We start from the raw sequence: 27,815 nt of genomic DNA, 5'->3' as shown, positions 1-27,815 counted from the left end.
CTAAGCTTAACCTAGAAAAGATAAAAATCCTTACGAAATGACTTTTCTTTCTGTGTGTAGATGTCTGTGTGTGTACCTGTATCTATCTTTGTGTGTATTTTATTACCTGGGGATCGACATGAAATTGTCCCCTGTGTGAAACGCATCAAAGCTGACAGCTCTATCACTAAATTCTCATGGCCCCTTGTCTCCTCCAATCTCCCTCCTTTTATTCCTCTGCCCACATTTTCTTTGTTTTCTTCAGTGTTGATTTTCTGTGAGAATAAGCAAGTGCCTTGGCTTGGCAGCGTGTAAGTCCGCCATCACTGGACCGGATAAATTCTCTGTGTGTATTTGTTCCTCCGTGAAATTGAGAGTCAGATTTATTAGTTTATGTTTGTCTTTGTCTCTCTTGGTGTGTGGACGTGTCCATTACATGCGGCAGCGAGAAGTGTGTGTTATTCTGGTGCTTTTGTATGTGCGTCAGTGCTGATGAGCTTTCAGTGTCCTCGATTAGAGTTTCCTCTCCATTTCACCACCTCTGAGACTCAGCAGGTCTCTGTGAACCTGTCCGACCCCTTTCATTTTCCCAGCTATCACTGCTCTCATACATCTGTGTGCTTTTTAGGGTCTTTAAAAATAATGGAAAATGACACCCACACTCATTCACACTAACTATATACTGTATATACACACACACATACATACATTACAGAGATAGGCTTTGCAGAGAGGGTTATTAATGTCTTTCTTTCTTTCTTTCTTTCTTTCTTTCTTTTATTTTTATTTTTATTGCCTGTTTTATTCATCTCAGTTAGCAATCAAATGAAACCCTGCCTGGAAAACAAAGCAACATCATTAGATTGTCATTATTATAAATGAAAAAGGCACTAAGGACAACAAATGAAAGCCAAAAGGTTGGTGGTCATTTACGTGTGCCACGCAGGAAATTAATTAAAAACTGTTTGTCTGCTATAAAGAAATGTAAATGCTTTAGCTTAAATTAAACACAGATGCAATAATAATAAAAAAAAAAAAAAAACCTGACTGAGGACTGAGAAAAAATAAGTCCAAACAATATTCCAATCCTCTTGGTCATCAGGAAGCATAATTAATCAAAGGGGGAGCACTAGTAACCTTGTGATTTCAAACACAAAAAGGGAAAATGTGTCATCTCCTAATTAATTTCCAATTTCATCACAGATCTGACCACGATTAATTGCTAGGCAACAACTTCGGAGGCTAGTTCAATTGTTTTTTTTTCATCCAATTAAAATGTGATACTTTCATTAAGGTCCATTTTATTGCACTGCGTTTCATATATCAGTTGGAAGCAGCAAGGGCAAAGGCAGCAGGAGTTTAAGGAATGATGAAAAACTTGTATTTCAATCAGAGAGAATGAGGAGGATGCTAAAAGACCCTTTGTGAAGAGAGTAACTACTTTCTACTTTCTGAATAAAGTAACACCATAGAATGAAATAATGAAAAAAGCATGTGTGTCAATAATTATAGTACTATACAGTATTATTATTACTATTATTGTACATCTGCATTATATGCTTTAATTACTGTGACAATGATCATTGTAAATATTATTTAATTATTTTATAAAAAAGTCATAATAAATATATTTAATAAATGTATAAATTGTTTTTATATATTCTTACAATAAATAAGAATTAATATATAGGTATTTTCCTCTATTCTGTTCTAACACTATTCTATTCTATACTATTGCTGCTAAAATGTTTATAGAAAACAGCATGGAATGTGAGTATGGTATACAATATGCCACATACAATGTATGCATGTGATTACAATGCATGTTGTCAAGTTGTGCTGTGTTGTGTGCTTGCAGTGAACATAAATATTGAGTGAGGTACAGTAAACTGCACGTTTCATTTTGGATTCCATTCATTGTTTCTTTAAATCCAATGCTTATCATTATACAGCTCTCTGGAAAACTTGATTTTGATTGGTCTATAATGCAAGTGAATGCGCTCGTACATTACATACCATTAACCTGCAGGGTGTGCGTTTGGAAAAGCTGCTCGTAGCCATCTGCGTGGCAGGTGTAGTTGCCCATGTGCGTAGTGGTCACCTTGGTAATGTACAGTGATCCATCATCTCCGAAATCCTGTTAAAAATACACAAAACTACCATCACCGTGACCTTACAGAGTGAAAGATTACGACACACAAGTGTAAACAACAGCCCAGAGCTGGAAATGTCAGCGTGTAGTCCTATAATCAACGTTAGCTTGAATGCATTAATCTGCAAATAAAAATGTGGAAGCGCAATCAAGCATCCAGATACTGGACTGCAGATAGAAAAGAGAGCAGCTTGCGGTGAAACTCTGTGACACAGTGTAAAGAAAACACAGAGGGACTGAGAGAGAAAGAAAAGGAGAAAGAGGATAGTTAAAAAACAGGGTAATCAATAGAAGCAGATTGCAGCGGACATTTGCATCAGTTCTGCTGCAGGCCGTCATTAAAGCTCTACACACACCATTTATTCTCCACACACTGCTTCTAAGAAAAAACAACAAACTTTAAGGTAGAGTTGAGCCAAAAATCTACATTTTCTCATCATTTACTCACCCAGCCGTTTTGTGTATGGCTTTCTTACTTCTGCAGAACACAAAGAAATAATAATAATTGTTTTTGTCCAAATAATAAAACTGACTTTCATTGCATGGACAAAAAAATAAATAAAAAATAACATCTTTGTGCTCTGAGGATGAAAAAAAGTCATACATCATTTAAATCACGTGACAGTGAATTAATAATAAAATTTTCATTTTCCGATGTACTCTCTCTTTAAAATGGGAATAAGAGAGAAATTGAGCCACAGTGTATTTACGCAGACTTTAGAGAACATGTGACTGAAAATGGAAATTAGGTCTACCAACTGATAAAAGAATTACATACAGAAAATATGCAAATAATTAGGGCTGCCAACTGATAAAAGAATGATATAATACAAATAATTGCATATGTTACTTGCTAAGAAAAGCCCCCAAATGAATATACTGTACACTACTGTCTGGGATTACATTGAGAAAAAAAAAAACAGAGACAGACTAAATCCAGAAGAACTGTAGCAACTTTTTCAAGAGGGTTCAAGAATCCTATCTGCAAAGCAACCTGAAAAACTATGCGCAAGTGCATAAAACCTGCTTTAAATGCAATGGGTGGTCACACAAAATGTTGATTTGATTTAGTTCATAAGTTAATCAATAAAGAAAATTTATGGCATGATTTTTGAAAGCACCCTCACAAGTGCCTAAAACTCTTCACAGTAATGTATCTTTGTAGGAAGCTTTCTTCAAGCGTCTTGGAGATGTTGCCAAAGTTCTTCTGGATTAAGTCTGTCTCAGTTTTTTCTGATTCTTCATGTCATTCCGGACAGATGTGAGGATGGTGAGATGTGGCTGTGGCTGTTGTCAGACTCCTTCTGCATACTGGATTATTACAATTAATGGCAAAGGAAAGTCTGGAAATGTAAACTGATATTTCCTATTGACCCACTACAGCAAAAGGATATTGACTTTATATATTTAACTGACTTTATAAATAACTGTGGATGAAAACACTAATGGCCTAAGCCTTTTGCACAGTAGTGTAATTCAAAGGCATTGTGGACACTATTATGCCAGACAAAAGTATTAACTAGACATTAAAACTACTGTTTCTACATAGCCACATAGTTCTAACAGCACAATCAGTGAAGAACGGCAGTTTGGCTGTGTGTTAATATGCACCACTAAGGATGTAAAACTCTGCTCACTACAGGCCATGACCTTGATCATGCAAATAAACAAGCCCCTTTCCTCACAATGTGCTCTTAATGAGCAGTACAGAAAAAAAGCATTTTAAAAAGAGGCAAAACAGAGGAGCCTCTGAATATGAAATAAAATCAGATCGCACCAGTCATTTGAAAGTCTAATGATTAGAATAGAAAAAAAAGAAGAAAAGTGTGTGTAGTGTGTAAAGCAACAAGCAGCATCAGAGACAACAAAGGCTGAAAAGAAACGCCATCAATGTCCGACCAAAACCCCATGAAGCTAATGTATTCAAACACCATTGTTTTTACAAGGTCAACTGGCCTTTCCTGACATCCTGATGCCCAGGAACGCACAAGTATTCCTTCAAGGACGATTCAGATGGTTCTGATTAAATATGTTAATTTTGATCAGGCTGCAGAATGATGCAGTACGACTGTAAAAACTTGGACACTCACATGTATGCACACAAAGCCATAGTGATTGTGGGAGAGATAAACTGTAAATAGTGATGCTACTAACTTACACTTATAAGTATCATAACAATAACTCAGTTTTCCACCTAATGAATGTCAATGTAGAATGATGGTAAAATAACTGGTTTTAACGTGACATTATATCATGCACAAACTATGATTTTACAGCTATACATTTATTTAAATGTTGCTGTTTCTATATTATAATTACTATAATTCATAACATAATACAACTGTATCTAGTTTTAAATCTATCAGTTTCAACATATTTCCACAATGCTGGTTTACACTACAGAGTATTACATAGAGGATATGATATATGGCAAACCATTAAATATAAGGCCAGGATATGGCATCGTAACCCTCATGGTAAATGAAAAGAGAAATAGGATGTCTTGAAGAAGCGCTGAAGAGTGCAAACCACCAGCTCCTTCATTTCCCTTGACTCTGAACCAGCTCAATAGTGCAGGCACCTTAACCTGGTCTTCAGATTTGTGAGTCACCGAGGGTTAATTGCGGTGTTAGAAGTGATTAGCTTCAGGGTTTTCTGACTGTACCAGCTTAAAGGCATGCAGACCCAAAAACATGAACCTACCTGAGAGGGGATCTGCAGAAAAGAAATCAATCCAAACAAAAACATTTCAGTTTCAAGAATGAATTTAGGTGCAAAAATTAAAATGTCAACATGCAAAGGTAAATGCTGGTTTTTCTATTTTATCATTTATCTTTTTGATTAATGTTGAAAGGGAAATATACAATCTACAGTAGATGATTACGGTGTGAGACTATATTTCTTCCTGCTGATCCTTTATAATGCTTTACCCACAGTTTCTACTTTAGTCTCTAAATCCTCTTCTTTTGTTTAATGTATTCAGTGAACGGTTCATAATAATGGCCATGTGGTGGTCTCAGTTGCGTCCCATGACACAACGCTCAGCAAGATCCCTCATTTTCAGCACATTAATGTGTGGAAGATTCCTCCATTAGATCAAGACGGGATTCACTAAATTTAACGAAATTACCTCTAACTATACTTGGATTAATGAGGTTCTCTCTGACAGCAGCCTTAGAAAGAAAGAAAGAAAAAAGAAAGCAAGCAAGCAGGAAAGAAAATATTCATAATTAAAATAAAATTCAGTTAACTTAATATTACCCCCATCTATACTTGGAAAAAATTATAAAAATAAAATAAAATAAAGTTAATGCAACATGCCTTGGCATGACATGATGACATTAAGTGCTCTGGGAATACTGGATACCTCAAAGGTACATTAATGTTTTTCTGCATCTTCTGGTTTAGTTCAGCCAGCTCTGCTGTCCTAAAGGATTGTCTGTGGCTTTTAGAGCTGCTGACATTTAAACAAGCTTTCCTCTGAGTTTTATAGATTATTCATGTAGGTGCTACTGTACCATCTTGTGTGCATGTGTGCATGTCCCGTCTGGCTTATATTGTGGTAGGGACTGCAGGTTACAGGTTCTAGAGATGGATCTTGGCAGCCACAGACTCCTTCCTCATATAAAGGCCTCATAAACTTTTAATATATTAAGGATGACACAGAGGCTACTGTTGACTCGATTGACGAATACCCCAGTGAGCCAAGCATTTGGCTGGTCAAATATACACACTCTCAATATAAATAAATGTACACTGCAACATAAAGAAGAAAGAACAGATTTACTCAACATTATATTCCGCAAATAAAAAATAAAATAAAATAAAAAGAAAGTCAAGGACAATGGAAATGTTCATGATAATATATTGTTAAGATAAACAGTAGTTTTGGGAATACAAATTTCCTCTTTGGCAGACAGCAAGCTCACAAAGTTTTATCCATAAATATATTGAACACTTTAATGAAATTGTATTCATTTATATTAGACAGACTCAATTTCTTCCCTGCAGCATATCCCCAGAGAGACATACCATATTCTCTATGCTGCTTTCATTTATTTAAGTACATCTGTTTAATTCTTTTCTTAACCGTTCTTTTTGTCTTAAATGACTTCATTTCATATTGGCTCAATCAAGCATCATAAAAGACAAACCCATTTAGTTTCTCTTGAGTATCTTCTCTCTCTATCCTCATTTACACTAATGTGGTTTCTATTGAGTTGTAGCCATGTTGAGTGATGTTGCGTTACTGCGTGAACATTTAAAATATCACTCATATCTCAATTTGGTATCATGGGGCCATATTCCATCAGCAAGGATTGGTTAAGGTTACTGTAATAAATATATTACAGCTGGAGCGTGGCTCAACTGTAAAACATCTGAAAACTCTGAGACTTTGGAGCTCTTATTGTATTTCACAAAAGAAACCCATAAATAACCACATGGCTTCCATCTCTTTCTTGAATGTTATCTAAACCAAGTTGAAGGAACATTAAGAGAGATGAAGTGATTTAGATTGAACGTGGAATGATCCCACACCATGTCAAATTATTTCAAAACAAGGCCGCTGTTGAATGGGCGTTTGCACTTGTGTGCCAGTTTATTGGCTTGAAAGTGCCGGCACTTGCTTTCAGCAGCTTTAAAAAGGTAGCTAATTGAAATGCTTTCCAGATGGCTTGTACATACACACACTCGACCGGGTAAAAGCGGAGTGTGAAGGAGACGAAATAAGGTGAAAGGGGTGCGTCACTCACGTTAATGTCCTCCAGCTCCAGCATGTTGAGGGCATGGTTGTTGCGTCTCCAGATGATTGGCGGCCGTTGGTCTCCTGTGATGGCACATGTGAGCACGACACTCTGACCCACCGTTACCGTGGTGACGCTCAGTTTCTGGTCTTCAGGAAGGCTGAGCTGATAGACCTCTGAGAAACAACAGAGAGAAAGAGTGGGTTAATATCAGCTCCCCACCACAAAACACACACACACGCACACACACACACACACACACACACACACACACACACACACACACACACACACACACACACAGAGCCTCTTGAGGGCAGTCAGTCTGATCTCTTATTTTTTGGATAAAAAAGAAAAAATAGAACAGCATATCAAGGGTCACGTTTTTCACATTTTCAGCTTACAGTCAGTAAAGCCATATTTAGTCTGGGCCAAAAAAGGCAAATTAAGTTTTTAAATATTCTCAAAAGTCATGTTTTGCTAAGATCTCAAGTAAAGGCTAATTGCCCAAATTGCCACATGTGACAATGGGTCATATACCAATTTTTAAAAGAGGCTTTTGCATGTTGACTATTAAACGATAGAACATGTATTTAAAAAAAATATATTGTATATAGTAATATTAGAGCTGTTAATTCAAACCACTAATTAAAGTTTGCTTTTGCTGACGTTATCAAGTTTTGCTTTTGATTTTATACAGTACACTCAGTAAATTTTAAACTTAAACTAAATTTTAAACAAAACTAAAACTGCTGAAAATCTTTTGGGAAATGAAATAAAGCTTAAATAAAAATAACAAAAATTAGATGACAAAAAAGTGTAATAAATAAAAAATAAATGTTGCCTTTGCAACAAACTGAAATAAAGAAGTTTAAGTAATGAAATTACTAAAACTAAAATAAACTAAAGCTATACAAAAATAAATAAACACACACACACACACTTAATTTATACATATATATTTATACATATATAAATTCAATTCTAAATTTAAAATATTAATTAATACTATTAATAAATATAATTATGTTGGGAAGCATGCAATGCCTTAAAATCCTCCCTACATAGGCAGCTCACTAGATTTAAAATAAGATCATGTGTCCAATAAGCTTTGAGTTTTCTGGCTCTGAAATGCCACCAACCACCTTTCTCATATACAAACAAACACACACCTGGAGCGGGACAAGGATAGCAAACAAACCCCTGACCCCTAAATCTATTTATGAGCCCCATCAATCAGCTGTGATGCTTCCATGAATCTGACAAGCATCTAATACAGCTCAAGTTGCTGTACTCCTCAAGGCAAGCGCTGAGATGGCTTTACAATCTGACTCAAAGCTTCATAACACTCTTTATAATGATGGTGATAGGCTTTGTGCTGCTTTAAGCATGCGTCTCCTGATAGTTTCACTTAGTTTTGAAATTAAGATTTTAATGACAGTCGAAAATAATGGCTGCTCCTACGAGCCTTTCAGAAGAAACAACAACCATACAAGACAGTTCATTATGACAGCTTCTTTTCAACTAAAAACTATACAACTTAACATCTAATTTGAATATAATTATCTCCTCAGACAAGACTTAACAGTGTCATTCAGTCATAAATAGGATAGCTGTTAAAAGATCTTCATATAAAAGTTCTCTGTTTTTATACAGTATAAAAGGAATAACAGAGCCAGGTGCCAAAATTTCTGGCGGTCTATTTACGGTAAAGTCTCTTAATTTGCTTTTGGGTAAACCGAGGCCACCCACTCAGAAATCAGACAGCGACCAGCATTTAAATGAGAGAGATCAGGAAAATGTCAAAATGAGGTTGTAAAAAAAGAAAAACTTCAACACTCATTAACTGTCTCTACTAACTTAACTAAATTTTCCATAAAAAAAAAAAACAAAAAAAAAACAACCGTGTTGTTGAGTGATTCTTTGTTTTTTTTTTTATTATATACAGAAATATTAAAAATGAAAAGCCCCCAATAAGACAGAAAAATACTGCAGATAAAAACAAACATTTAAGGGCTCTTTTTCTCTCTATAAAACATCAACATCATAATTATCTTTTTTTTTTAGTCTTGTAGTCATCGTCTTATAACAAATTAATTTAACTACTTCATATAATGACATGCTTGTAGCCTTGTAATTTTAAAGTAGCTTCCCCAGTAAAATTGATCTTGAATCTTGATTGACTTGATCTCCTTCCCATGATCATGTTAATGACATCTAAAATGTTTTTTTCCAGGTATTTTAATTACATTCATGCATAGAGTTGCACACAAGTGGAAAACATAATCAAGCTGCGGCAAAATAAATGAGTACATTGGTTGGGCTATCACAAATGATTATGCAATTATAGATCCGGGGAATTATAACCAGCTTGCGCACAAGACAAACATGTCTCTCTCGCCTCGCAAACGGCAATTTTGCATTTCATCGCTGTGCTCTCATTTAAAGCTAATTTACCCAATTAGTCAGTAATGTCTCTTATTCATTGTGTTACTCTCAGCTCATATAGTGGATAACAGCAGTATAGCGCTGGTGCACCTTTAGCAATCCTCATTTAATGCCAGATTCATTCCGCATTGGCACACTCTCTGCATTAGGGAATACTTCTGTGGAACAATTATGAGAGAGAGGATCTGAGAGTATGCACAATAGCACAAATACATGAGCGTCACTTTTCATGTATTTATCCAGAGATCATGTCTGTATTACAGTTTGCTCATTTCCAAGTCTCTAAAGTCTTCCAAAGCCACAGTTACACTGAGAGGGTGACACATAAGTGCTTCTGAAGCGCCATTTAAAGGTCTTTACATGGACTGTTTAATGCTGCTCAGAGGTGGCATAAATGTATTTACAACACAGCGATTGCAACTATACTGTATATGTTGATACTAGGAGATGAGGTGGGTCAGTGCAGGCATAATTTAGTGTGGCTTTTATGCAGCTTTGCATCTTTACTGCAGGCAAAGAGCAGCACTAACTTGTCAGTTGCCTAATTTACACGGCAGTGGTGGCATAGATGCATTTAAAGAGTAATTGCAACAACATACTTTGATATTAGGAGATGAGGTGTGTCAGTGTGGGCACAATTTAGTTTGGCCTTTTATGCGGAATTGCATCTTTACACTGAATATTGAGCAGGCACAGATCCACCTTAACTTGTCTGTTGCTTAATTTATACTGTAAAGGTAACATTGAAGTGCTTGTAAAGTGGCATTTATGGTAACTTTAGACAAGTTATAGCTGATCTGTGCCTGCTCATGATTTTGATTCAGCATTATGTGTTTAATATAAGTTTTGATAAGTTAAAGAGGTTATGTAAGGTATCTGTGTGTTGAATGAAAGGAAACAGCTGTAATTGTATCTGTGTAAATGTGTTCATGCCACCTCTGAGCAGAATTTAAAAACACCCATATGCAACAAAAAGCACCTTTGTGCCACTTTGACATTAGTTGTTTTTATACAGACTGTTTAATGATGTTCAGTGGTGGCATAGATGTATTTACAGTAAATAAAAATTACAACTGTATACTTTGAAACTAGGTTGAGGTCAGAACAGGCACATTTAGCCTGGCTTTTTATGCAGCATTACGACTTTACACAGATTTTTGAGCGACCATAGTCTATACTGGGATTGTAAACCAGTGGATTAATGCAAGGATCATCATTTGATTGTGAAGCCTGACACTTTGTTGTACAGTAGCTTACAGTACAAAGTGTTCTTGGTTCCAATCTGTAAAAATATAGTTTTATTTTATTTATTTATTTTTTAATTTAAAAAAAAAACAAAACAAAAATCACAGCTCTACAACAGGGTTTGTAAATTAGGAGTGAGGACTTCTGTATTTGCATTTAGTTTGTGAATTCAGTAGAACAGACAGTGAGTCATAGAAAAACGAGACAGCATGTGTCTGAGAGCTGCATTTGTTTTTCCCGACTGATTATGAACTCAACAACTTTCAGCAAAAGCTTCCCATTCCAGCACCACTATTACATGAGCAAAAAGACAAGCTGAAGCAGTTTCATAAAATGGTATGTACAAAGAGAACAGACTCTTGCTGACTTACCAAATTGGGGCATTTAGAACAGTAGGGAAAAATTAAAGAATACTGTGAGGAATACAGAAATACCAACTGGAAAACCTAGAATGAATTGGGGGAAACCAAGAAGTCAATGTTAGACTGTAAATTTCCTGTACCGTATCGAGGCAAATCTATTTATTCCTTTCCTAATCGCCTGATACCTGTCAACCAATCATTTTATGAGTGCTGTCAGATCATGCCACATTGTCAGGAAATGCCAGTAATGGGGAATAAAACAGCATGACTATCAGATCCAATTTCTCATGAAGTAACTGCATAGCTAATACACAAAGGCAACACTTTACTCTTGATATTTTTCTCACATCCTTATATTTCCATTTTTGTCTTTATTTACATGTTAATTTCTTATTTCTGTTTACAGAGCTTCTGTTTTTTTCATGCAAGTGGAGTTTATTAACACTGAAAGGCTCTATAAAAAAAACTAAAAGTGCCATAAAAGTATCATACAAAATTGATAATAATAAGAAAATGTTTCTTAAGCACCAAATCAGCAAATCAGCAGCACTAAAGACTAGAGTAATGGATGCTGAAAATTTTGCCTGGCCATCACAATAATAATTCACATTTTTTAATATTCAAATAGACTTTTCAATTGTAATATTATTATGGTTTTACTGTGTTTTTGATCAAATACATTTAAACTTTATTTCAAAAACATTTAAACAAAATCTTTAACAATATTTATATTTTATGCAAGTCTTCTGAAGACTTTTGATAACTGTTTACGTTAAAATATCCAATGACAATTTTTAATTGAACACAAACACAAATGGTGCTGTCTCATGTCCTTTTTGGGCCTTCTTATATTGGTGAACTGTTCGTCTAAACTCTATCTTCATCTTTTTACCCTATTGTCCTTGGCAAAAAAAAAAAAGAAAAAAAAGACCTTTAATGAATGCAATAAATAAAGCTTGAATTGAAGTACAGCTTCTCATCAAATCAGGCCATGTGTATGTGTGAGTAATACTCTGACTCCATCTCTGGTGTTCAGTAATATCCTGCCTAGCCATTCAATTACAATCTTTTGTGTCTTAATAGATTTGGAATTTGCTCCAGGGCAAGCCACTGCGTTTTACAATTCCCTGTAGGATTGAAAGGCGAATGGATTTTTCAGAACAAGGAATGCAACCAAGAAGATGAGTATTTGTTTATGTGAAAGTCAGAAAGGGAAACAGAAATAGCGAAACAGTCTATTTTATGGCATAAAAACACCCGGATGCCGCCTAAACAAATATGGTGCACTGATAATATCACAAGACTGCGAATGATGTAAAAATATGACGGAAGGTGTTGTCCAGACATTTAATCCTGAGTCAATGTTTGTGATTAATGACAGTATAATAAGTGGAGGTTTGGCCCCCTCTTTTACAGCACGTGTAGCGGGATGAGTAGACTCTTCCTCAGGGCTCGACCATCTCTCACAGCAGCAGCATGGAATTAAACCTGAAGTGCGCAACTGCGGTTTTGATTTAGTTCACACTCTTTTCCATTACAGAGAGGTGATGCTTTTACAGAAGAAGAGCTAAATCAAAACCGTTATGAGAAAGCCTATGGTCACTTAGCAAAAGAATACAGTTGTTAGTCCTCTTTCAGAGTGTTAAATACAGTTCTGTTCACAACCAGTTCGGTAATAAATGAGTGACTGTGCTAAACATTTAGGACTCTATATATACTACCAATCAGTAAGATTTTTAAAACAATAACTATTTTTATTCAGCAAGGATGTATTAATCTGATCAATAGTGACAGCAAAGACATATATAAAGCCACAAAAGATTTCCATTTTAAATATAAAATCTTATCTATTTTTTTTACAGAAGTGTAATATTCTATCTAAAAGCGGCAATCCAATTAATCTCATTCAATTTCAATTCAATCACATTTGTCTTCCTTACCCTGTTTGCAACCTTAATTTACATTAAATTAATATTCAGCAACTGAACTAGAATGTAAAAAAAGAAACAAACAACAACAACAACAACAACAACAACAACAAAAAACATTATCAGCTGTTTTTGAATGGCACAACCCTAGAAACAACAAGACAATTGGGAGTCGTACCTGTTAGAAAAAACAAAGTAAACCCAAACACGGCTAAAGAGAAACCAGAGAAATATCTAGATTTTTGAAATGTAAGGATAAATTACATTATATACAACAGACAAAACACAATATATAAGCTCATACAGAAGCAACAAGAGCCTTTCCAACAAGCAGCGATGCCGTCAAAGGTCTTCAATCATAATTACCAGCTGCTCTCCCATCAAAAGTTGTGCTGTGCTCTCCACCCCCATCCACTAGTACATTTATGAGCCTGTAAGGCCTCTGTGATAGCTGCAGAATCTTTTAAAAGTGTTGCGCATTGAAGTCAGATGGAATAAAACCTTTACTGTGACCCAATCAATGTGAGAGACAGGCAGTAATAGAAGCTGAAGAAAGGCTGACTTCACACCACCTGTGAAAAACACCATCTCCATGGCACTTGTCAGTAGGGACGCTGGAGGCCCACTCATATTAGCATGCCATCACACTACGCGCACTTCTAATTGGGCTAATTGTGGCTGGTATACAAGAGGGACTGTGCAGAAAAATGTGGGATAAACACCTGGTTAAAATTGCTAAATGAAAGTGCATTTCACACCATATTACAGTTCTGTGAATTTGTTTTTTCCATCTCTCTCTCTCTCTCTCTAAGTTTCCACCTTCATTTTTTTTTCACTTCTCATAAGGCAATCTTTAAAAGTCTGTATTGCCTTTCACTGAAGTCAATTTTGCTTCAAGTGAAGCCCTGTTTCTTATCACACAATTCTCCACTGCCAATGATATTGAGCAGCTCCTGTATTTCTCTGTGTGTGAGTGTGTGTGTGTGTGTGTGTGTGCGTGCGTTTGTCTGTTTAGCAGACAGAGCAGGTGGATTGACGTTCTCTTCGGAGGCATATCAGCCTTGACAGATGAAAGGAACGGCATTGTGGGCCAACGTGGCGTTAAGTAATTGCCTTCTGACTCCACTGGGGGGTGTAAATAGTTTGGAGCATGAAGCATACAGATATGCCAACTGAACAAACCAATCATGATAAGGAACCACGTAGATGCACCAATCACAAGTAGGAGCATGAGTAAACATGGGTCAAAAGCAGAAAACTGACTTAAAGTCTGAAAGATTTGCCATTTTTAACCCAATGTTTGCTTTCAAAACTCTCCCAAACAATACATACAAATTTTACAGACAAGTTACTTTACTAAAATTTCCATTTTAGACATAATTAGAAAGCCCAAGTTTTGTGACAAGCTTTAGCAGAATAATTTAAAAAATTGATATATTAATAAATCTTAATTGTAAACTGCACATACTGTACTACATCCACAATGTTGTCATTGTCATGTGACCTACCAGTATCAGTTGTGTCAATTGTGTCTACTATATACTGTGATAGAAAAGTATACGATTTCAGATACAACCAATGTCAATACCTAAGTCATGATTTTAAAAAAAATGCCTTGAACTAGCCAGATTCTGTGCAATTTCTGAACACATCATTTAGTCTAGATTTGTGAACTGTTTCAGCAGATTCATGTTAAAAAAATGACTAAAAAGATGGCCTGGACGCATGGCAGGACAATCTTGCAATCACCATAAACACTCAGATTTGGAAAACTGTCATGTTTAAATTGATGCTAAAATATATGCAAGGCATTACCAGTCCAATTTTTCTTCAGCCTTACCCTCAGAGCCTGTGAGATTCACGTATGGCTGGAGCTGAGCCAGATGAAAAACATGAGTATACATTAATTGCCACTGCACGGCTATGAATAAACAAGCCACACATTTAGCCTTAAATGTGTGAACTACTCAAACTCTTAAGGAGAAATGAAAATGCTCCCTAGTGCCAAAGGCAATGGCCGGAATCTGAGTAAACACATTTAGCATATCTCAAAAACCTCTCATAGAACATGTGCTAATTGCTGCAATATGGAATTAAGAGGGCATGAAGAACCCAGACAGGATCTTTCAATAATATACTTAGATATAGTGAAATTAGCAAGTTTTAATTTACCTACACATTCCATAAGATACCTGTTTTAGATTCTCCTGCCCTCCATCTTACTCTGGAGAACTAGAGACTCTTCAAACCAAAACTGGACTGTTTCATGCTTTCGTGGCCTGTCAACCTTCATCAGGACTGAGATCTATACCCATGTGACTGATGTACTCCCAGACCTGGAGAGTTTGAACAACACAAGTCAGCGCTGACAAGCTCTGTTCACTCACACATCAGTAAACTCCATCAGGCCAGATTCAACCTTCCTTATCATACCAAAGAGTACTAACTCCATCAGAGCACAGAAACCATAGTGCACTTGCCTCCCAAATCAGAACACCCAGATCAAGATTATGCAAGAGTGTCTTATTATGTAAGAGTTACTAAAATTATAAATGATTAATTCAACAAACTATTGTTGAAAACACACACAAAAAAAAAATCATGTACAGATTATCAGCTACAAATCTCTCATCACATTTTCTTGGAACACAGACAAAGTCAGATCAAATGTCACAATGAATGATGAAGGAACATAGCTGCTCGATTTCTGACTTGGAGGTCGGCAGCAGGTTACTGTATTATTGACTCCTTTTTGTAATACATTATTGATGGGCTGTATAATTGGCCACAGTTTTTATTATTATTATTATTATTATATAAAAATACATTACTATTGCAATTAATCAGGTTATTTTGACTGCAGGGAAAGTGTCTGTGTATGAATTGCAATGCATAACATAATGTATAATATCATAAACAAGATTAATGAGTCAATGCATGAATCAAACTCGCTCAGAATACCGGCAATCTCTGTTATAGTTCATTTGCATTATTTTGTATTATATCGCTGTATGTGGGCTGAGACAAATTACACAGAATGGTGAAATTGCTCACAGTAACATTAACCTCTCCATCTTGTCTACACTTGAATACAGTATGTCACAGAAGACAGATCACTGCCTTTACTCCAATCAAAAGTTGCCACATTGCATCAATGCTCATTTGCATAACGGTACACTTTTCTCAGCTCAACATTTTTCGGAGCTTCTATACTGCAAATCGTTGTCAGTTTGAACAACCCTGAACAGGATAAATGAGTGTAGAAGTGGACTGAGAAAACTTGCTGACAAGCAACCATGCCATGGTAAAACAAGTCAGGATCAGGTGAACCTGAGAAGCTTATATCTGTGCGTAAATTGCACACTGAAGGTCGAACCAACTAAAGAAATGCATACCTACTCTGTGGAAGGTATCTAAAGCAGCAGCTCACAGCATGAACCCTGGTGCTGTTGGTACAACAAACATGCTCTGTTTACAAAGTAGTATTCTTCAAACTTTTAAAGAAAACATTTGTTCAAAGTGTCAGGAGCTGAATAGAGTCGGTGTGAAGATGCTCTCTGAAGTTGTCTGACAAAATGTCTTGTTATCTTTTTATCTCTAAGTTTAAAAGAAAAGTAGCAATATAATTTTTTTTGTTTGCCTGTAGGGCTGTTCCCATCTCGCCCAAACTCCCGCTGAGATTGGTGAAAGGGCACGGGGGCAGACTGAGGCTGCCATTTTCATCCCAAAACCTCCTACTTCCTGTCTGAAAAGCTGCTTTATGCTCAAAAACCCAGTGTGTAACAATGGGATTCTTGCAAAAAGGCTTCTATTGCAAGTGCATTATTGTCTCTTTTTTTATCCCTTCTAGAACCACACGTTAAAAGTGTCGTCCCTTGCTGAATATCAGTGCAAATTGATTCATATTGAAATATCAGAGGAAGATGAGACTAAAAAGGAAAATTAGATGGAGTAGACATGTTGAATGTTAGTGAAAAAGGTTGGAACACACTACTATTTTCCTCATTTAGCCTGCAAACTTTACTTTTACTCAGAATCTTTCAATATGTGTCCTTTCTTGTAACATAAGTGGATATCTTAGCCTTCCAAAGGGAGTTAGTATTTTATACCAAGAACTCAAGGCTTTTATCTATATTGGGAACACTAATTTATTCTCTGTTGGGATAGAAATTCCATGAAATGTTTCTACAAAGAGCCTAGAAATAGAATATAGGAGCAAAAGCCCTAAATAAGAAAAGAAGGTCTTGGTTATTGATGGATTTCTATATTTTCATTTATTTATTTGTTAAATGTGTGTTTTATTTAAAATATACAATATTGTTCAATGTTTGGGTTCAGTAATCAGATACGATGCATGAAGTGAATTCAAAGTTACAGGACATTTAAATCGTCATATAAGGCTTCTATTTCAAATACATGCTGTTCTTTTGAACTTTCTACTAATCTAATAATTCTGAAAAAAACATGCATAATCATAAATGTTCAAATTAGCATATTACAATGATTTCTGAAGGATCATGTGACACTAAAGACTGAAGTAAATTACATTAAAATATATCAACATAGTTATTAAACAGTTATTTTAAATCATAATACTGTTTCACAATGTTACTGTATTAACTGTATTTTTGATTTAATGAATGCGGCCTTCGGGAGCATAAAAACTACCATTAAAACATAAAGCTAACCAGTGGACTGTCTCAGCTCAGTGAGGTCAGCCATGTCCACCTCTTCAACATAAAACATAATTTATTGGCTTGATCCCTATAGGCAATCCATTGAGTCTGGGCATTCATCTACTTTAGCAATATAACTTAGTTTCCAGGCTGACACAAATTCTCTATAACAAATGTTACTTGCATCTTGAGTCATGCAGTTAATTAGTGTGCCTCAGTTTCTCTTCAGCAAATCCGTTAATGAGTGCACGAAAGAGAAAATCTTACTCAGGCCGTCACTGTTCAGTGGCTTACTGAAAAATATGAATGTAGACTTCAATTAGAGCTTAATTAGGATCTATTCACCTTTACGGTGACTGCAAGATCTGACTTTCTAACAGTGGGTTGTCAGAGTCACAGTCCATTTCAGAGGCCGTTGACCCCGTAGAATAGACTAATGGAGAAATGTAACTTCATTACATGACATGCCAATAGTCTGAACTTGCCATGAAGAGCAGGGCTGGGATCCAAGAACCAGTTCTGGATAAGATATAGCAATTTTTTACTGGAACCTGAATTTCATGATCTTTGGTTCTGTTCACAGTTATTTAATGCCTGCATTCTTCCACCTGTGCAGACGAAAAATGTGAAAGTCTGTTTCATGTTTTTTAAGAGACCTTCGAAATAACTCAATACTGGCAAAAGCATCTACTATAATATAATGAAATGTGCAATATATAAGTTATACTGGCAAAAGCATCTACTAAAAAAAAAAAAAAAAAACACATTGTAAAAATACATGGCTACTTTGGAATGGACATCATTGTATTTGCATCCAGAGGATGCAGTTCCAGCATCTAGATAACAAGACTATGCTAACCAGCCAAATCTAGACCCACTAGCGGCACTATGCCACTACTAACTAATTAAATATAATGAGAGAAAAAGAAAGGGTGCTGCAAAATAGTAAAAACACAAGAAACAGAGCAGTCATCGGTATGACCAGTGCAGTTTGAATTGAAAATTGCTGTTTAGCCGATTTGCTTCATAAAACCCCAATATCATCAGGAGATGCGGGTATTTATTTTATTATTATTCCTTTATTTAGAAAAAAAGTCACCTATAGGCTATATCTTAGATGGCCTGAGGGTAAATTAACAGCAAAAGTTCATATTTAGGTGAATCATAAATTTGTGGCTCTCAACTTGCTCACTGAACTGCAAGTCATTACTTTCATCATGTCCAATCAGAAGCAGAACTAGAATCATTAACTTCCTCAAAAGTCCCATTCCCAATGAAAAAGAGACTATTCTGCTTCCACTGAGAATGAACAGATATCTAAATGACAATAAACATTGCACAAAAAAAATGCTTACGCCTGTAACTGAGACTGAAATTGTGCTCAGAGATTCTTCATTAAAATGCTGCAATTATCCATTGTGCCATTAACTAATGACACTGAACTGTACGTCAGTTACTAAAGGCACATCCAGCCCTGATAGTGTGAATTATGCAGCAGAAAATTTTATTTCCCAGCTTTTTTCACTTCCATGTCTTAAGCATCACTTCATCAAAACCAAACACTCACCAAAAGCAGCGTAGAACTCTTCTCTGGTTAGGTGTTCGTCATCGTTGACGTCGTTATATTTGAACAGATCGAACAGAGTGCACTCTGATGCCGTCCTGCTGAGACCTTCCTGCTTGATGACCTGGACGACAACAAGATTAAAGATCATTAAATTCAAAGCAGAACCTACTGTATGATGCTTTAATAAAGAAAATGCATTTTGTGCACTAATTATAGCTCACGGTAATACTAATAAAAGTTGGTGTTCGAATTTAAGGGCATGTTTGTTTACACAATTTCGGTGCCGTCTTGGGTCTCCACATGACGTCTGTAAAAATCTCCATCCTGAAGAAAAAGCACTGCTCTAGTGTACCATTCTGAATAATTAAAGATGTGATTCCTATCTGCATCAGACACTGTGAATCCTGTCAGCTGGCAAACATCCAGAACAGAGCAAGGTTTTGTAACAGCCTTATGCTGGAAAACATGAGGGATTACTGTAAAGCGTTCTATAATATATTCATCCATGCCAGAAATATCTGATGGTAATTACAGTTAGTGGATTACAGTTAAGATTTTGAAAATGCCTTTAGCATATGCATATGAACAATCATACTTAACTTTGCTGACTGGTGTCCAATGGATTCAAAATATTACTGAAAATTATATGAACTCCACATAATATAGACATGATCTCAGGACCATCTCCTGAAAGCTTTTTTATAGCCAGTGCTTTGACTTGACCTGAACTAACCTTTATTATTACTAAAACCAGACCTGTGTGTTCAGATTCAATCCTGCCCTTTTATTATCTGTTGCAAATTCTAATCCTCTTATAGAGATTCAAAACCAGCTCAGAAACTGACTGGCAACCCTCACTTTGACCTATGCACTTTTGATTTACCATTTATTTCGAAGACAAATCAAGCAAGCAAGCAAACTTTCAAATGCTGAAATTGTACCACTCTGATCTGCATGCTACAGGGGATGTCAAAAAAGTTTTCCATAATGAATGGCTCTACACAACTGATCCACCGTGCTAAATGAAAACCTCAGAACAGCTTTAGGCACGTGATTAATTCTTACACTTCTAACACAAAAAGTGAAGTTTGAGCATCATTTGTTTACAGTTTGATAATGCAGTGATGCACACATTTTAAAGTCTGCAAAAAAGTTATAAAATACATTTACTTCATACTAAGTATAGTTCAAAATACTTACTGATTTAATAACATAATAATTATTTTTTTGGGTGTACTGCTTGTGCACAATGCACATTTCTTAAAAATGATGAATTTGTTCCTTACAAACATGTGGCATTTCACTTCACAAGACGTTAATTGATGGATTGGAGATGTGAAGATTACTTGTGGATTATTGTGATGTTTTTATTAGCCATTTGGACTCTCATTCTGATGAAAGGGTTGGTGGACTGACTTTCTGCATGAAGATCATTTCAGGTGTACCAGAAGATATACTTGAGCAGAATACTAATGCAGTTTAATTGCTTTATTAGAACAGAATGTTTTGATTTTGCTGGAAGGCATTTCACTATGTTCCTATTTCTCTATCACCTCTTCGACCTGTGCTAGCTTCATGTCAAAAGGCCAAGCTTTTGTATTCAGGGCCGGTCAGAATTTTCACTTTTTACATTGTCTTCGATCTGCCATGCATGAAAAGAGATCTATTCTCCTTCCACTGAGAATGAAGAAATATGCAAATGACATGAAAATATTGCACAATGAAATTGAAATGGCTCACGCCTGTAACCGAGAGTGAAAGTGCGTTCAGAGTTTTCTCTCTGGAGAAATATGAATAAATTCATATTTTGCTCATTTTGCTGTGTACCGTATCTCTATGGACAGGTGTAATCTTTCTGCCGCAGGACAAGATAAAGCACAGCTGACCTGGGATCAGTCTATGAGCCAGTTATTAAAAAAGGAGACAAGCTCGCCTGCTCATTACAGATTTCAAATTAATGCAATGAAATATGGCTAAAAGTGATCCCCAGCCATTCTCAAAATATATCAGATACCATATAACTGTAAACAAAACAACATGCATTTGAACAATGGCTTTGATAGGACTTTAAAATGTTTTTATTTATTTATTTATTTATTTTTTTTAATTTCTTTTTTTAACGTTTAAGCTTCAAGCTGCAATGTATTCTGGGTGCATCATACAAAACTCATGCAATGCTCCCAGAATGCATTGCAGCATGAAGCATGTCACCACTGTTAAGATTCATACACTGATTCTTGATGTCTGTGTGTGCCTAAGCATTCAGTACACTATTTAAAAAATAAAGGTGCTTCACAATGCCATAGAAGAATCTTTTTGTCTAGATGGTTCCGTAAAGAACCTTTAACATCTAAAAACCTTTCTGTTTCACAAAAGGTTCTTTGTGGCGAAAGAAGGTTCTTCAGATTATGAAAAGGTAAGAAACCTTTGACTGAATGGTTCTTAGTGGAACCAAAAATGGTTCTTCTATGGCGTTGCTATGAAGAACCTTTTAAGCACCTTGGTTTTTAAGAGTGTAGTTCAAAGTGATTTGTGAAAAGTGTTTTAAAAATTAGGGATAGAAATACAGATTATCTAATTAGAACATTGCTGGACCTTATGCTGCTGAAACTCATTACTACAGTCAATAATATGAAAGTAAGAGCATAGATTAGACTCTAGATGAGATCAGTTAATCAGGTCACTACATGATGATAATATCTTTTTCATCAGCAAGTAGCCAACTTCATTTTGTCTTGTTATTTTTGCCATAACAAACATAGTTACAGCAGCTAGAGAAAAAACACTGAGAAGTCAAGAGTCAAATTCCCTAACTAAAGTAAACACTTTTCACCATAATGTCGACATTAAAACCAAACTATTACTTTCAAACAGACATCAACATCTAAACCTATGTTAATCTCATTAAGAACTTTTGTAAATGTTTGACAGAAATAAAGTCAATCTGGTTTATAATAAGTGAAGCTGGTAATGCTGTTATTTAATGACGCTGGAGCTTGACATCAAACAAAGGTTTGGTTTTCACTTTCACCCAAAATTTGACTTCTGAGAAAATGTAAGTCCACATCTAGTGTGATGGGAAGCTTTATTAGAATATTAAAGAATAATGTTCTAACAGTGTTATGAATAAACATTATTAGAATGTTTTTAGAGAATGTTATCCTACCTTTTAGCAGAACATTTTAAGAACTAAAATAAACCTTGCCGCTGAAAACATTCCTAAAACATGAAACATTTCTAGATGTGATGGCTGCACAAGATGAGCAAATTTTTTTTTTTTTTATAATTTCTTAGAGTCAGAGTTTTAGATATATTCTCTCCTTCTCTAAATTAAAAAGTTTTTATGTGTTTACATGATCACGTGCATTGTTGGCTTATTAAGCATAATTGGTTTAAGAACATGTAAAGCACTCAGTGTTCAATATATCATAAACATCCAAATGTTTTCATTTGCAGGCTATAAAAACCTGCACAAAAGATTATTGCAGCAAAGGCACTAAAGGCTCACTCAGCAGGCCCAGAACATTGCGGCCCCAATCCATCCTTACTGTTTAACCCTGCAACATCTCTATTTTTCTCTTTTATCTGAAAATTACCTCTTCTGTTGGTTTGAAAATGGTTATTTAGATAAAATCATCATGACAGACGTATGTTAAGAAGGTCAAGAAATGTCACCTAATTGCAACGTCAATTAACTGGGTGAAAGTAAAGAAAGAGATTGATTTTGTCACACTCTTGTTCAGTCTTACCTGAGAGAGCTCACTGCTGTCAACTCTTCCATTACCATCTGCGTCAAAGCGCTTGAACATCATGTCCACCAGATGCTTCCTAGTTGCCATATCGTTCTCGTGGCTGCCATGGTTACCGGGGGTCAAGTACCTCTGAGCGTGTAAGTCCAACATCTTGGTCTTCAATTTTTTATAATCTCCCAGATGACAGTTATCATCTGTGAAGAGTGGGAGAGAAATGCTGGTCAGATCAGTGTATATGGAGATGAATTCACTGTTCTGCAGCATTACTAATTCATCAGTACTGTGGCAATATGGAGCCTTTTTCAAAAATGGCCATGTGAGGACTCTAACAGGTCTGTCATGTAAATAAATGATGAGAATTTGCAGATTTTGTGGATCTCACAAGAAGAATGGGAAGGACTTGGAGATAGGTAGAGGTATTTATACATTTGGCAGGCAATTTCATCAAATAATCTATTATAATGCATTCGAGGTATGTGTTTTTATCATTATGCATTCCCTAGGAATCAAACCCTAGAACTTGGCATCATTAGCATTATGTTTTACTGGAATGATAAATGACAATGAACTCTAAATAGATGTCAATACTGATCCTCAACCTCAAGCCAGTTACCTTGTATGATTTTGTTCCACAAATGCAAATAGCTACAAACAAAGCCTCAACAGAACAGCTGCATGGCTCCAAACAAAAGTTGCTCATTCTGAATGCATTGACGTTAGTCATGTGTTATCATTCCTGAATGAATCAGCGTTTTAAATGAACATGGGCTGCAGAAAAAAAAAAAAAAAATCATTCAGTGTTACGCAACATGGCAGAGGAGGACAGACTCTGTGGATTATTCTAGCAATCGTGTCAGAGAAAGTGCTGGAAAGGTGTTAGGGACTTGAAACAGTTGCTGGAAACAATGGCTGGGAAGTCTTGTCAAAAAGCATTTGACAATATTTGAGATGTTTTTGTCATTATATGTAGCTCAGGTGGTGCAGTGTGGCTTCTTGTGAGAATACTGATGTTGTTTCTGGAGCATAAGAGAAGGATAATGAAAGGCAGAATCAGAAATGAAAGCTAGAGAGGGAAAAAGAAGGAGGTTGAGGAAAATCAGCTGGTTTTAAAGACTGTCAGACTAGTTTCACTGACAGATGTCAAGTCAGTCACAGCTCATCTCCACATGACTGCACCACTAACTGCAATGTGTGTGTGATATACTTAGATATGAATATATATGTGTCTGAGCCTGGTGTGTGTGTGTGTGTGTGTATGTGTGCTGATCGGCTATTGCATGCCACACATCACAAAATGGCCTCTATTTGACAAGCCACCGTGGCAGGAAAGCTTCCTTCCTTAGAAATGGCAGAATGAATAAAAGATAAATGGCTGTCTACCATCTACCTTGCCCAGAGGAGATGAAGGTCAGTGTCGTCAAACCTGTGTGTGTGTGTACACGTTTGCACACATGGCACATTAGCATTCACATTTTTTGGCATGGTGGCAAATGAAGAACTGCATGTCTTCTATCATGTTCCAGAACTGCAGATGTGTGACCGAGGAATATTCATACTGCATCATCCACCTGTGATTTGACAGCTGTACAGTTCTCAGCAATGTTGCAACCGTGCAGAAGCCAAACTCTAAAATGTGTGGAAAGCTGGAGATTTCTTGAATCAGAGCTACGTGAATGAGCTGCATTTCAACTGGAGCCAATCTGCCTGTGCTTTGATTTTCAGTGTGGACTAAAGTGAGGAATCTTGTTTGTGGAAATACGCAGCAAAAATTAATTTTCAGAACAGATTTTTGGTGATATGCATTTAAGATTAATTTTCAGAACAGAGATATTATAGTGACACAACAGGAATCAGTGGTAAGTCTTCAAGAGTGGACTTCAGGGTGTTATGAGTGCCCAGGTTGCTGATAGTGGCCTTCAGCTCTTCTGCATTGTTGGGTCTGGCATATCGCATCTTCCTCTTCCCAATACCCCATAGATTTTTGTTCAGGCGAGTTTGTGGGAAAATACAGGTCCTTAAAGCAGGTAGATTGGCACTGTGTGCAGGTGCCAGAACTGTTGGAAAAGAAATCTGCATCTCCATAGTGACACAAAGCATGGGTGCTCTAAAACTTCCTGGTATATGCGTTGACCTTGGACCTCAGAAAACACTGTGGACCAGAAACAGATGACAAGGCACCGCAAACCATCACTGACTGTGGAAACTTTACAACGGACTCAAGAAATATGGATTGTGGTCCTCCAGGACTCTGGGACCCTGATATCCAAAAGAAATTTTACTTTCATCAGAGGACATAACTTTGGTATCCAGTCCTTTTTGAAGCGAGACGGTTCTGATGCTGTCTGTTGTTCAAGAGTGGCTTGACACAAGAATGCGACAGCTGAAACCCATGTCTTGCATACGTCTTTTTTGGTTCTTTGACTCCAGCTGCAGTCTCTTGTGAATTTCACATTTTTGAATGGGTTTTGTATCCTCTCCAGGGTGCGGTATCCCTATTGGGGGGTTTGGACACAGAGCTCTGTGAACAGCCAGCCTCTTTTGCAATGACCTTTGTGTCTTGCCCTCCTTGTGCAAATGGTCGTCTTTTGGACAACTGTCAATTTGTTTTCCCCATGATGTTAGCCTACAGGGCTAACTGCGAGACCATTTAAAGGCTTTGAGAGCCATTTAAACTTGGCACCAGGTGTCTTCAATATTGAACCTTTTCACAAATTCTAATTTTCTGAGATACTGAATTTGGGATTTTCCTTAGTTTTCAGTTATAAACATCAAAATTAAAAGAAATAAACATTTGAAATATATCAGTCTGTATGTAATGAATAAATATAATAAACAAGTTTCACTTTTTGAATGGAATTAGTGAAATAAATCAACTTTTTGATGATATTCTAATTATATGACCAGCACCTGCCAGAAAAAGTTCAAACAATCAAAATTCCCGAAATAACTTTAGTCAATATGTTTGGTTGTTTGTGTGTTTATTAGTTAGTTTAATCAATTTCATCTGTGCAACACTGACTCAGAAAACACTGAATGAAAAATGTATATATATATATGGAAATGCATTGGAATTATTCAGGTTAGCAGCCAAACAACTGTGTAAAAGTGTAAAAAATAAACAAATAAATAAATACATACATACATAAAGAAAGAAAGAGAATCCCAATAATCTCTCCAAGATGGCTCATATATCCAGGATGCAATTAATTTCAGAACACACAGCATAAATAGTTTCAAAGCAGCATTAAAAAAGGACAACAAAATGTAATGGAGCATCTACTTTTGCATATATGTTAACTGCTCAGACCGGCAGTTGCATTTATATGAATGTGGGAGACTGGTAAAACACAAGAGCCGTTGTCATGACATTCAACATGATTTCAGTACTTTACGCATGAGAAAGTGAATCTTTTATGCCATATGTTACTTTATGCTCCATTTCACAATATGTGGTGTGCTTATACCAAAGGCATTCAAAACGCCTGCCTGACAGAATTAGGTTTTATTTCATTACATAAATTAGAAGGAACATTGTTTCCAAGTGCTCTGTCTATACATTCTCCAAATTTCTTGCACAAAGAAGCACATTTACAAAGTTCTGCAATGACCTTCCTGTCTTCACCCCTCGGAGGGTTTCTTGTGGGTGAGGGTTATTAATGTACCACACAATTGAGACCTTTAGTGCTACAGAAGGTCACTGATAATGGATCCATCATGCAACTGTTTCTCATCTCTGTAAACATGCGCCGACCAGGTCTGGTAGAAATAGCACTTCGACCATTTCTAAAAAGAACCAAGAATTGGCCTCTTGTGTGTTCTTGCATAAATTAAAGTATAACGGCATTGCTTACATAGCACATGTGCAGTTGATGGTTGTGACCCGTGGCGCAGCAGCTAAAAGCGTGCCACGGCTGGTCGCCCATCCTGATGGGAATTCTGGTCATCATATTGCTTTGCAAAAGTCAGGGGCTGTGACAAACAAGTTTTTTGATGTGCAATTCAAGACACGTAGACAAATGAATGTGTTAGGCTGTGTCTAATGGACTGTGGATAGCTGCTGTTAATTAGAACCGGTGGAATCATTTAAAAGATGGAGCACTTAGAAATGAGGTCACAGCAATATACATTAACCTAAATATTGTCATGAACAATTTAAGATACTATCAATGCTTAGAATATACACAATCTTTCATTTAAAATTCAATATGATTTAATATAATTGTGTGTGTGTGTTATTTATACTGTGTTTAATTAGCTTTTATTTTTACATGCTCTATAAAGTATATGAAACGATATAAAAATAGTTTTATTTTTACATTTTCTGATTTTATTTTAATTTTAGCTAGTTTTAGTAATTTTGTTATTTTTTTATATATATATATATATTTTTTAATATAACTGTTTTTGTAAGTTTGTTGTTTGTTGCTGAACTGGTATTCAGGAAGGATTCATTAAATTGATAAAAAGTGACAGTAAAGGTACAGTATTTATAATGTTACAAAAGATTTCTATTTCAAATGAATTTCTACAATTCTTATGTATCACAGTTACATTAAGCAGCACAACTGTTTTCAACATAATAATAAGAAAATTTTCAGCACCAAATCAGCATAATATAATTTTTTTTTTTAAACAAGCTTTGTCAAGCCTACATTCAAAGACGGTCTTGATATTTCCTGTTAAAAAATAAATTCTGCATCCTTACATTCAACTTCTTTACTGTTTGCTTTCTCAATTCAAATTCCTTAAACTGGAATTTAAAAAGTATTTTCAATTCAGTTTTGAATGACATACAACTCTGCACTTCACTGTCTGCCTATGCGCCAGAGCCTCTTAAAACTCTTCAGAACATCTGTATTCTTTGACAAGCATTACACAAATGCATTGCTGAGCACAAAGACATTTAGTACAAGCCATAAAACCATTCTCAAGTGGCCTACGTGATTTACTTTGAAGTATTT

The 27,815-nt window shown here is 36.0% G+C and overlaps 1 protein-coding gene across 4 annotated transcripts in view; it reads right to left on the bottom strand.

The window, feature by feature from the left end:
- LOC109102850 (follistatin-related protein 5-like) overlaps window positions 1–27,815 on the bottom strand; it is a 117,058-nt gene that overhangs the window by 26,895 nt on the left and 62,348 nt on the right. For 2 of the 4 annotated variants that reach the window (XM_042738186.1, XM_042738187.1), the window contains exons 5-9: window positions 22,852–23,048; window positions 19,103–19,223; window positions 6,886–7,052; window positions 4,835–4,846; window positions 1,996–2,116 (exon numbers count right to left, since the gene is read on the bottom strand). In XM_042738186.1, the coding sequence (XP_042594120.1) occupies window positions 1,996–2,116; window positions 4,835–4,846; window positions 6,886–7,052; window positions 19,103–19,223; window positions 22,852–23,048 (618 nt within the window). The remainder of the gene's footprint in view (window positions 1–1,995; window positions 2,117–4,834; window positions 4,847–6,885; window positions 7,053–19,102; window positions 19,224–22,851; window positions 23,049–27,815) is intronic. The other 2 variants (XM_042738188.1, XM_042738189.1) reach the window with 1 other exon arrangement.

Source organism: Cyprinus carpio, chromosome B14, assembly GCF_018340385.1.
Source record: "Cyprinus carpio isolate SPL01 chromosome B14, ASM1834038v1, whole genome shotgun sequence".
In the NCBI taxonomy this organism is placed as follows: Eukaryota; Metazoa; Chordata; class Actinopteri; order Cypriniformes; family Cyprinidae; genus Cyprinus; species Cyprinus carpio.
Note: the sequence above shows the minus strand (reverse complement) of the source record. Positions and strands in the feature narration are given on the sequence as shown.